The 12,402-nt window shown below is 49.8% G+C and overlaps 3 protein-coding genes; 2 read left to right on the top strand and 1 right to left on the bottom strand.

Moving 5' to 3' along the window:
- Positions 1-3,656: 3,656 nt before the first annotated feature.
- FFUJ_13264 (related to UTP6-U3 snoRNP protein) lies at positions 3,657-4,901 on the bottom strand (the record flags this gene model as incomplete). XM_023575930.1 has 2 exons in its annotated part: positions 3,657-4,754; positions 4,812-4,901. The coding sequence occupies 2 exons, from the start codon at positions 4,899-4,901 to the stop codon at positions 3,657-3,659; spliced, it is 1,188 nt and encodes a 395-aa protein (XP_023429162.1).
- Positions 4,902-5,393: 492 nt separating this feature from the next.
- On the top strand, positions 5,394-8,706 carry FFUJ_13263 (related to CWH43-putative sensor/transporter protein; the record flags this gene model as incomplete). XM_023575928.1 has 8 exons in its annotated part: positions 5,394-5,484; positions 5,558-5,725; positions 5,781-6,113; positions 6,168-6,294; positions 6,389-6,430; positions 6,482-6,566; positions 6,616-6,661; positions 6,716-8,706. The coding sequence occupies 8 exons, from the start codon at positions 5,394-5,396 to the stop codon at positions 8,704-8,706; spliced, it is 2,883 nt and encodes a 960-aa protein (XP_023429161.1).
- Positions 8,707-10,403: 1,697 nt separating this feature from the next.
- FFUJ_13262 (related to benzoate 4-monooxygenase cytochrome P450) lies at positions 10,404-12,157 on the top strand (the record flags this gene model as incomplete). XM_023575927.1 has 4 exons in its annotated part: positions 10,404-10,469; positions 10,507-11,130; positions 11,185-11,417; positions 11,467-12,157. The coding sequence occupies 4 exons, from the start codon at positions 10,404-10,406 to the stop codon at positions 12,155-12,157; spliced, it is 1,614 nt and encodes a 537-aa protein (XP_023429160.1).
- Between the last annotated feature and the right edge of the window lie 245 nt (positions 12,158-12,402).

Raw genomic sequence — 12,402 nt, 5'->3', positions numbered from 1 at the left:
TTTGATGCAACCGGGTTGCTCTCTCCAGTTGATACGCTCAATTGCTACAGACCTTCAGGTCGATATCGAAAGAGGTTGGCGGAAGGCTTCCAAGCTCGTAGTGTAAGCACCGGAGAACGCTGAACCATTTTCGCAACTGCAGACACTCTGACACCCAAACTCGAAGAGTATGTCAGTGCTGTCAAAGTAGTACGCCTCATGTGCAAATCGTCCAGCAATCTGCTCCTGTATTTATCCACGTATCTCAGTGGACGTAATCCGCGCGCGCATGTACCATATGCGTCGCACAGTTTCGGGCCAAATACCCAATGTAACGATTCATTGGAGACCAACACTGCCTTAACACACTTGTGCAGGCACTGTCTCATTGAGAATGAAGTCAATCACAATCGATAGGGGTAGCTGACTGTGCTGGTACGCATGGCTTTTTGGCCCCTGTGTCCATAGCAATGGCCCGGACTGCTGGGATAGCTTTCCATTGGGGTGACCCTCCACGGCCATACCGCAAAGGCAGACCCATACAGAGAAAAGGGCCATTCGCCACCAGGAATAGGACAAACCCCTCGGAGCAGCGACTGCACAGGCGCTCCCAAATTAACAGCCAGCATGCTCCATAACCATTCTTTCGGGTCAGAGAAACATGAACTTGTCTTTGCTTGTTTCTCCTTGGAAGAGGCGCAGACACAGAGCTATCGGCTTTGAGTCCGGGGATTGTCTGTGGTGGCGCCTGATGCGGGCTGTCCACCCACCACTGGCGCTTCCCGAGTGGATGCCAGTGGATGGATCCTTGTCAGGCAGGCCGTCATGGCCAGAACAGCCAGCGCCGTCTCAAGCTCGTTCTGGGCTGTCTTTGAGGTGCCGGTGAAGGTTGTCGCGATTTTTCGTGAAATCCATTTGTTTTTGGGTTTGTTTGGTCAAATCATGCTTGTTTTCGCCGGATTGGTGAGCGTGTCGTGTCTGAAAATCAATTTGCAATCGAGCGAACTGCCATCCCACTTACAGCCCAGCCCAGCGGCTTGGGGTGCCCTGAAAACCACCCGACAATTTGGAGATGGCTCCGCGTCTGTATAAGTGAGCAGACCAAAAGACAGGCGTGCGTACGACAGCAACACACGTCGAAAAGAGAGGTTTCAAAAGTGAAGGAGTCAAGAAGAAGAGGTACAAAAGGTTTGAGAGGGGAAAACAGGCGGGAAATGGGCAGCAAGAAGGAACGGGGGAAGGGGGGTAGATATGTGAAATACCTTACCTTGCCTTGCCTTTCTCCGTACCGCCAACGACCAGCCTGTGCTGTGCCTGGGCTTGCGACCTCACTTGAGCTCTCACTTCGGGGGCTTTGATTAACGAAATTTTCTCCGCTCAAATATGCTCCAATTTTGTTGCTCCCATTCAAAGTTATTGTCAATCTGTGTATCTTATTTCATTTGGCTTCAAACTCTTATTCACACGCTTATCTGGTCAAGCCGTGGTTCCTGAGTGGCGCATGTCTGCCGTTCATCTTCAAGATGGGACCAAGGATTTGATTGAGTCTGACCAGCGAAACCACGAAAATTTAACTAATGATGTTTTGTTTAGAAAAAGATGTATCGATACGGGCCATGTGCCAGGCTCTGGAGGAATACATGTTGCTTGGTTTCCCTTCGTTGTTTCTCCAGGTCTCCTATTGTTTTCCAACCTCTGATCCTCTCATTTCTCTCTCACGATCCGACCACCCAGGGTCGCTTGCGCACTGTACTGTACGATTCCAGATCACCCGCGCGCTGTTCTGATTCTGAGGTGGGCGACTGACTTGGCAGGGTCTGCTTGTGCCACGGCCCTAATAACAATGATCGGTTTCGATCAACGACTGCTTCTCTGCCAGAATCTTTCAATTATGTTTTTGTGGGCGGTTCTTAGGTTTGTTGAATTCTACTGGCGATGACTGAACGCGTCCATCAAGGCTTATGGATCCTCCACCTCAGACTGTTACAGAGATTGGAGGATGAACTGGCTTTGCCTTGCCAAGTCTGAATTGCAAAGAAGCGGTCTCGCTATCTTAGAAAAAGGCTTGATCTTCCCCTCTTTTCCCCTCCCAATCCCTCCTGAAATCGGTTTCTCAAGTCCCCTCATTTCCTAGCCGTGAACTGCGCCTTATCCAGTCGCCCTACATGCCATGTGCTTCTCGGTCGCTCTCTTCCCCTGTCGTGAACTCCCCACATTGATGGAGAACGGGGTCGGTGGCGAATAGTTTGTCGTGCCGCAGGTTACAGGAAGTCAATTGTGCCTCGGATTGCTCACATTACCTCTCGTGAAAAGTGTCTTTTGCTGGCTGGTCAGCAAACTCAGTCGTGGGTGGAACTGGACGTGAGGGTAAGCAATCCATGGACAGGGCTGCGCCAACCACCTGTGATGGTTGCAGATCTGTATCGCCCCAAAAGGCAAAAGACCTTCTCCTACCCAACATGATCGACATGTAATTGCCGTTCATTAGCCTTTGAGCCATTGACGCCCTGAGACTTTGGGGAGAAACGCCTCGTATCATTGATAAATAAGACAGGCCCGATCCCAGCAGGTCCTGAAGATTGAACCTAAGACTCGCCAGAAAAGAGAAACAATCATTGCTCTGGGTCACCTCCGGACAAGCATCACATCAGCCCTGGAGCTTGGGACTGTGTCACGGCTGGACGGTCAGGAGGTACTACTACGTAGTAAGCAGCGTACAGAAGCCTGCATATAAAACGGCCCAGATGCCGTTCTGGCTTCCCCATGCATATACAAGTTACATGATGCATGATGCCATCGATAGACGGCTCCAGTCGCTTGCGGGACCAACAATCGCGTGGCATGGAGCCTTCTTCAGGAAACTACATCTGTTAGTGGATGCGATGCTTCCCGCATATCAACTTTGAGTTTGGGAATATATCGAATAAATGCACTGGCCTTGTTGCTACCGAAGTGATTTCCATAGAAGCTGCTCAGTCTCATTTAGCTTTCCACATCTTTGACTTGCTCATTTCAGCTCATCGTTTCCCTACAGGCCTACACGTAGCCCCACAGCGGCTTCCTCCTTGACGGGATGATCCCAAAACGCTGGGTCGCCCTAATATCGGGCCGGGGCCTTGCAACCACCACAAAGCGATCCCCAGTCTCGGCCAGTGTCGCCTGGCCTTTGGATATCAGAGACTTCGGGCCTTAGCCCAAGGTAGGTAGGGTAAGAAAATGATGTAGTCGAACAGCCTGTTAATTCCGTCATTGAATATTTTCCATACCTACTGAGACCATCTACATAATTATCACTTAGGGCCTTAAGTTCTTAGAGGTTCAGCTCTGCCTTGGTCCCTTGGCTTCCCCAGACGGAGGATCTCAAAAATCGATTATACAATCTACAGTTTATAACCCAAGATTGTGTTTATTGAAAGAAAAGAAATATTCTTCCAGTGACCATAGCCCCCCTCTCACGATATCTGTCTCTTATTACATGTTGTGTTTTAACTCCTTCCGACTATCCATTTATATGGTATCCACGATTAAAGATTTGCCGCCGATGCAACAAGAACAAGGTGCATGTAGGATGTTGATTTCTAAAGTAACAACATAGTACAAGTGTAGCATCTTCAAATCTTGACCATAGCATTTAAAAGGTAACTAAAAAAAAGTTACTTGGCTCTATTCATACCCATCTAAATGGACTCCATCTTCTGTTTGGTATGTTCCAAAACTGCCCGAATACCCTCATCCAAAACATCCAGTGCAAGGTACCCATCTATCCATGCAACGGTCTTCTTCTGTAATTCCGTGCGATCTGTTGTGGTTTCCAGGTACCGGTTCAAGCGTGAAAGTACCTCTCTGAGGTTCTTGGGAAACTCTGCTGTCTGTGGGTTTAAGCCCATAATAGGCTGGCGAATGTGGACGTTGCATGTGGCTGGGTGGTTGGGATACTCCTGATCAAGGGTATCCAGAACATGTTGTGATATCCTAGGCTGAGCTGGGACATGTACGAAAGACACGAAGAGGTCGAAGAATACCTCCGCAGTGTTGGCGCTGAAGAAGGCCTGCTTCTTTGAGATATCGAAGATAGCCATAGGAATAGCGCCATCCATGGCAGGGTTTGATTTCAAATGCTGAGCCGTCTGCTTGTCAATAACCTTGGCTTGGGCGTTGGATGGCTCGGGAAGATCATCGTCGTCCTCATCATCATCACTGTCCACAAGTCGCAGCTCGTCGCCATCCTCCTCACGATCAGGCCGGAGAACGTCCTGGCCGGGCTTTGCGACGGCCTTGCGCTTATCGACCTTTTCGAGCCATTCCATCTCCGTTCGCGCATATTCAACCCAGAGTTTTTCATTCGTCGTGCAAAAGCGGCAACCTCGCATGAAAAACCCACGCGCGGCAGCCATGTCGCCATTCTTCGCTGACCTTCGACCTGCCATTGTCCACAGCTCAGGGTCTGTAGGCATCATGCGTAGAGCATTGGTCATGGTTTTGCGCCAGCGCTTGGATGCTTTGACGCTGGACGTATATGAAAGATATTCTCTCCACAGCGCACTGCTTCCTGGATGTCGATTGACACCTCGCTCGTAAATCGCAAGAGTACGGCCCTGGCCAGCATGGGCGGACTGGAGGTGTCGGATTCTGAGACGCTTGCAGCGTTTGCTGCGGAGGGACTCAAGGGACTGCTCCCATTGCGCGTAAGAAGACCAATCCGATGGCTTATTCCCAGGTGAGAGGACTCTGTGCTCGTAGTCGTTGCGCTTCTGGACGATTGTGCGAATCTCATCCTACGAAAATGATGGGTTAGTTGACAATGTCCTCTGGCAAACTTGGAGCGCAATTACCTTTGAAAATATTTCTTTCTCCTCCCATTCTCGTAGCTGCGGTACAGCGCGTTCGAGATAGAATCTCGCCTTATCAGCGACGCCAGCCATCTTGCGTTTGTGCGACCAAGAGGTATTGGTATGGTTCAGAAGGTAAGGTAGACAGCAAATTTAGGAAGTTTTTTTGCCGACAAGGCTGGCAGATCAATAACTTTTTTAGCGGGGCACTTTTCAGCCTCGTGGTGGTCGCGAAGGCGGGAACCAAAATGGAAATCGCCGTCTAATGTTAGGCTGTGTATTTCTCGCTTGGAGTACCTGGCCTTTGATTCGCTTCGGGAGCGCGCGGGCCAGTGTCAAAAAATAATATCGATTTCCGAGTGTCCCCTGCCCCGGTCGGTCTCCACTTAGCAATTACACTTCCAAGTATTACGTCGCGGTGGAGGTAACGCCAAAGCTCCGAGGTCTGTTTGTCTTGTCCGAGAGTGAATCTCACCACTTGCATGATCGTGTTCTCTCGTCGCTCGTTCTGAGATTTTGACTCTTGGTTCCCGGATCGCCCGGATGGGATTTTAGAGTGTTTGTTCAGTCCTTCTCTCCTTCGAAATGGCCTCAAAATACAAGGACAAAGATACAGGCGTTGTCCTCAGCTTCAATGGAAGCTTGGTCAGTTGGGCGCATACTGCTGTCGCGTATAGTATGGTTTTGCATCCTCCTCCGTTGTAGATATGCAACTTGGATGACTGAGACGCTGATTCGTGGTGTTGTAGCTGCTTTCTTTAGTGCATTGGTTATTGGCGTTTACCTACACTACCACAAGATCGTACAGAATGAGTTCTATGGTTATCCGCAAGAATGGTTCCCCTCAGTCTCAGCGACTATTGGCGATCGGTACCCCGAGCGATCGTTCTTCATGATATTCATTGCCATTACATCCGGTACAGCATAATTGATCGAATTGTACCATATCCGCATTGTACTGATGGCTCCTAGGTCCTCGGTTTGCCCTCGTCGGTTTATGGTATCTCCTCACGCGAAAGCCCGGCCAGAAGCTGCCTACGTTCGTTGCTGTTATGGGCCTACTTCGAACTCTAACCTGTGGCGGCTGGACATACATTACATCTACGGATGACCACGATTGGCATGATATTCTCATGATTTCCTACATTGTTGCGACGCTTCCGTGGACAACTGGCTGTATCGCACTCAGCCCCGCCAATCCTCAGGCCATCAAATATCGCAAATACTTGGCATCTGCCTTTTTCGGTACTCTTGTGCCACTGATCTATTTCTTCATTCAGCACAAGGTGCATCGTGTCGCTGGAGGTAAGACAATGGTTCAGCGTCGTTGAAATATGGCCCACTAACGCTATAAACCAGCTTACACGACTTACGCCTTCTTCGAGTGGTCGTTGATCATCTTTGATGTGGCCTTTGACGCCGTGACGGCTCTCGATTTCAGTACCTTCGCTATTGAGGTTAGAGATATCAAGGGTGCGAGCAAGGGGTACGTTCAATGGCTTCCCAGATAGTCTTTGGCCTCCAGAACAGCCGTTTGCGAAATATACATGTTTGCAGGCCATTGTCTAAGTCTTTTGCAGTGAGAACCTGTCGTCTATCCCATCCGCCGTCCTGGAAAAGGAGTAAGTACAGAACTAGCGTGAGGAGAATATTGTCATTAACCAAGTCCTCAGAAAGGAAAAAGCGACCGGCGGTATTTTTGCTGTTCGCTTCAGCTGGCCCGAAGCACTTGATATTGCCGCTGAAGTCTACCATGGAGTAAGCTCTCTATGTTGGGCGAAAACGACGATTTACTGACCTACCCTAGTATGTTTTTTGGACGATTCTGACTAGTCTGGGGCTTGTAGTGTGGTGTAAGTCAATCTAAATCTTTGATTGAGACCTGTGTGACCCTAACTCAATCTCAGACTTCCCGCTTTGGTACATGGGCATTTCAGGATACGAAGTTCTGGTCATGACAACGATTTCGCCCTTCGTTCTGGCCAGCCGTTCAGCTCGGTCTCTAGTGGTGAACAACTTGCGCGCAGTGCACCTTCTGTCTCTCGCAGGCATCGCGGCCTATCTGGTTGAGGAACCCAGTTATCGCCTGTTTACAGTTGGATTTGGCGTTTTTATGTCGTGCTTGGGGTGGGCCGGTACCCTTTTTGCAGAGTCTGTTCACGAGGGCCGCCTCGAATCCAAGATTCTGGGTTGGATGATTGGTCTTATTCTTTCCTCTACTGCCAAGTTTGCGTGGTGGACGAATAACCCTATTTGGCCTATTATGCATGCTGCGAATGGCGGTTGGAACAACACTGGTCTTGTGCTGGGTGTTCTAGCCGCTCTCCGCTTCACCAGACGAGCACCCCTCGCTGCCGGTTTGGCTCCACGGCCTGCCAAGAGTAGCTCGAGTTTCCTCTCATCACTCGGTCTTGCTGGGTTGTTCTTTGGCCTCCACTCTTTACTCTCTGATACCAGCACCATGATCCTCTGGGGATGGGAGGGCTATCCCATTCGTGGCCCATACTTCTCCACACATGGCTGGCTCACTGTTCTTGCCATGTCGCTTGGTCTGTTCGGCGGAGTCTGGCAGCCTAGGCTTGCAAGCAGCTGGGGGGTCTATATCATCGGTACGGTCGGTGCTATGTTTTTGACCTTCTTCAGTCATTGGCCCGGTTACTACGGCGCTCTGACGCTTGCCACTTACTTGATGGCATATTCTGTGCCCATTTTGACCCATGCAGCCAAGACAAATCCTACGACAACTTTTGGCAATGGTTTCCTCCTCTACAACTTCTTGGTACTCTTCCACGTTTGGGTTGTGGCATATGCCTTTGTCCCAGGTGGCCAACTTGTTCGTGAGCACACTGACTGGATCATGTATACGATGATGACCTGCATTGGTGCTGGCGTGTATGGCATGAACGCCTCAGGTCATCAACAGCAACCTTCGAAACGGTCTGTGCCAATCCAGCAAAGGAAGTATTTTGGTGTTGCGACCATCCTTATCAATGTTTGCTTCTTGGTCTCGGCCTTCCAGCGGTTTCCTAGTAATAACTATCAGCCTTATCACGCTGATGACCGAATCCTCACTGCAGGTATTTGGACGATCCACTTTTCGTTTGACAACGATATGTGGGCATCAGAGTACCGTATGCGAGACCTCATTAAGGAGCTGGAAATCGATGTCATCGGTCTTCTTGAGTCTGACAACCAGCGTATCATCATGGGTAACCGTGATGCTACTCAGTTCCTTGCTGAGGATCTCGGCATGTATGTCGACTACGGTCCTGGCCCCAATAAGCATACATGGGGTGCGGCTCTTCTGTCCAAGTTTCCCATCCTCAACTCGACGCATCACCTTCTACCTAGTCCTGTCGGTGAACTGGCTCCTGCTATCCATGCGACGCTGGATGTCTATGGTCAGCTCGTCGATGTATTTGTCTTCCACTCCGGGCAAGAAGAGGATCCTGAAGACCGACGTCTGCAGTCACTTTATCTCGCTGACCTAATGGGCTCGACCCCTCGGCCAGCATTCTTGCTTAGCTATTTGGTGACAAAACCAAAGGAGGGTAACTACAACACTTATGTGAGCGAGAAGTCGGGTATGAAAGATGTAGACCCGTCAGATTGGGACCGATGGTGCGAATACATCCTTTTCAAGAGACTCAAACGTGTGGGATACGCGCGCGTGAGTCGCAGCTCCATTACCGATACGGAACTACAGGTTGCCAAGTTCAAGATCCCCGAGTCCAAAGAGGAGATCGAGAAACTGGATGCCCAGCCAGATAAGGAGCGCAATCGCCGAGTTAAGGAGGAGGAGGTCCCTGAAGGCTGGAGATTCCCCGCAATGTTCCGGGGTGACGGCGTGCGAGAGCACAGATACCATGTGTTCAACGAGCCCAGGTATTTCAACTAGAGGGACTGTATATTACACTGGGTAAGGGTTTGGGCAATACGACAAGGGTACGTCTCGATGCCGTATATGCTCTTCATATTAATGGGAGGAGTTAATGGGATAGGGCAGATATGGATGATGAATAATGTACGGCGGTGATGTTCATGTGCTTAATTCTTGTGCACGCAATATATACTCTTGTTGTATTTGTGTTGGCTGTATGATAGTGATCCGAAGATGCAGCAAAATATTCCTTGTTGAAAATACTTGTCTCTTGAGGCCAGTGCTATAGGGTATTCCCCGTCCATTATTCACGGAGCCGGTGATTTACGTGGTGTCGCCCATATATAAGATCCATTTGGAGGCAGTTGTGTACTAGGTGTCTGACGGGGAGTGTATGTATTGCTTACGGGGGTCAGCGCGTGGCATTATAGTTTGCCATTGTCTCAATAATGTTTGTTATCCTTCCACACAAACCTACACGACCGGCGTAAAGGCTCGTGTTCACAGCGAGATAACAGAGTTACAATGAACCTCAAGTATATTGACGCAGACTTACCACGAAATCGGTCAGCTGCTGACCAACAAGGTCCGCCGAGAGAATTACCCTATCGTATCCATTTCTGGATGTATTTCAGCAAAAGAACCGTTGTCAAGCTTGCATCGTGTATGTACACTGACGAAAACTGCAGATTTCCGTGCCCACCCCGCAAAGAAATATCTCCGTCCCCACTCGGACCGCCGAAACTCCACAACGCCGCGGTCATCGTCGGGCATGTGAGGTTTACAAGCCCCTGTCGCCCGCTGCTGCGCCAGGTGTGACCAAGAAAAACAGAGTATTTGTGTGATTCCGCATGACGGACCAGAGCCGCTTGTGTGATGAGTGCCGAGTTGGAGCAAAGACCGAGGGTTCAACAATCATTCGTATTACACACATTATTCATGACGGCATAAAGACCTTGGATTGACGTAGATAACTGATTGGCGGCTGACTGTCCTTTTTTGAAATGACAGGTGACATTTGGAGGTGAAGAGGCTGGACTAGGAACAACGCCTGAGCATTGCTGTGAGCGAGCCAACGATGTATTGCATCACTATGATGGTTATTTCACGAGTGGGAGTCAAGGGGATTTATATAGTAGATCTGAACACTGGACGGATAACTACCATTGTAAGAACGCCGCCAATACCAAATATTAAAATCCCGAGTTCATGCCCCTCGTAACTGAGAGTCAAAGCTAGATACAATCATGGATGGAAATAATAACAATTCCCCAAATGGCAAACTCAAAACCCCACAATCTAAGAAGCTCCCCCACAGTCTCTCAATTCTCCGCGATCCAATACTGTTCCGTCGTTTCCAATCCGAACTTAGCCGCTTGAAGACTTCATGGCTCACCCCTCCACCTTCAACAGGTTTGTGATTATTGACAAGCTTTGTGTGCCGCCGCCAGCCGATTATGAGCGTCTCGTCTAGACCCAGACCAGGGATGGAAGAAGTCAGCGAAACATGAGAAGTGGGCGGGCATGATGGGCTAGATAGAAAAGAGGGTGGTCATGGGGCTGCTGTCGTCGTGTAGGTATGGAGGTGCATCGCTTTCTTTCTTGATAAGACGTATATAACTCCTCCGGGGCATCCGTCTCTCTTGATCTGGTGTCTACCTCTTATTCTCACAGCTTCTTAGAGACTCACCCTTTCTGCGTGTGAGACAGACAAGATGACCTTCAGCTTAACACATCTGTTGGTATACGTGGGGTTGTTGTTTGGAGGACTAGCTCTCTATGTAAGTCAACACTGCCTACAGCTTCTATGATAATCAGACACTCATATGTGGCCAGGGCTTCGGCATTGTTGTTTACCGGGTCTTCTTTCACCCTCTAGCCAAGTACCCAGGCCCATTCATCGCTAAGATCACAGATGGATACCAGCTCTACCACGCCTGGAAGGGTGACAGGCAGCTCGAGTTCTGGCGCATGCACCAAAAATACGGCCCAGTTGTCCGCTTCGGCCCCAACTCGCTTTGCTTCAACTCCAACAAGGCTCTCAAGGAGATTTACGGCTTCCGCACAAACGTCCGCAAGGCCGAATTCTACAATGCCTTCGTTCACCCTACCGCCAATACGCATAACACGCGCGATAAGGAGGTCCATGCCCGTAAGCGCCGTGTCATGTCTCAGGCCTTCTCCGAGAGCGCTATGAAGGAGATGCAGCGATACATCTTGGGTAACGTCCGTACTTTCTGCGAGCAGATTGGTATGTTGGAGGGTTCCGGAGAAGAGACTAAGGGCTGGACCAAGCCTCGAAAGATGAGCGACTGGTGCAATTACCTTGCTATGGATATTCTTGGCGATTTGTGCTTCGGCAAGGCTTTCCACATGCTCGAGAGCCCGACTAACCGCTTTGCCCTGGAGCTTGTTGAAGCTGCTACAACCCGCCACCTTCTGGTAAGTGTACCTGCTATCTTCCGATTTGGCAAGGGATGAAACTGACCTTCATAGTGTGGAACCATGCCCATCGTGAACAAACTCAATCTGGACAAGATCCTTTTCCCTGGACTCGCTGCTGGTCGTGCTCGCTACATGGGCTACAGCAAGGGCCAACTTGCAGAGCGCACCAAGCTTGGCGAGGAGACAGATCGTCGCGATTTCTTCTACTATCTTCTAAAGGCTCGCGATCCCGAGACTGGCCAGGGCTTCAGCACTCCTGAGCTCTGGTCCGAGTCCAACCTACTGTAAGTGGCACCAGACGACTCCGTTACACTCCAACTAATAACTGAATAGTATCATTGCTGGATCTGACACCACATCGACAGCGATGGCTGCCACTCTCTTCTACCTTGTCCGATGCCCCCGGGCTCTCGAGCGAGTCACCGAAGAAATCCGAAGCAAGTTCAACGATGTCGAGGAGATCTGCCAAGGTGCTGCTCTCGCATCTTGCACTTACCTTCGAGCCTGTATCGATGAAGCTATGCGTCTCTCTCCATCTGTCGGTGGTATTCTTCCACGTGAGGTTCTCGCCGGAGGTATCACCGTTGAAGGCCGTGCGATTCCCGAGGGCACCGTTATTGGCGTTCCCCATTATACCATCCACCACAATGAGTCCTACTACCCCTCACCATATGAGTACGTCCCTGAGCGATGGCTCGTTGGTGCCCTCAACCCCCTCACTGGCGAGAAGACAACCGAGGATGAGGTTGCTCTGGCTGCCAGTGCATACTGCCCCTTTAGCATTGGGCCCCGTGGCTGTATTGGCAAGGGTCTCGCCTATGTTGAGATGACAAACACACTTGCCCGCACTATGTATCTTTATGATATGCGCAAGGCTATTGGTATCGTGGATCCTGCTGAGGGCAACCCTAAGAATGAATGGGGTCGACACCGACCAAGCGAGATGCAATTGGTTGATACATTTACGAGTGCTAAGAACGGACCTATGATTGAGTTCCGTAAGGCGGCACATATCAAGGCGTGAGCTCAAACGTATAAAGAGTAGGAGACAGACAGGAGTTTATGAAATGGATGTACAGGACATAAGATACAGACACCTACCTAGGTAAGGTAGTCAGGGAGATGTTAATTTTGGATCCGGTAGGAGAAGAACTCAAAACTCATGATTGAATGGCACGAATAGTTGAATGAAGCAAAAATAAACGTGTTAAAATTGAAAGTGAAACAAGTGGAATAAAGACCTTTTTATCTGGGAATTTGCTGTAGAAT

The sequence above is a fragment of the Fusarium fujikuroi genome, chromosome FFUJ_chr04 (assembly GCF_900079805.1).
Source record: "Fusarium fujikuroi IMI 58289 draft genome, chromosome FFUJ_chr04".
Lineage (NCBI taxonomy): Eukaryota > Fungi > Ascomycota > Sordariomycetes > Hypocreales > Nectriaceae > Fusarium > Fusarium fujikuroi.
This window is presented reverse-complemented; position numbering and strand designations above follow the sequence as displayed.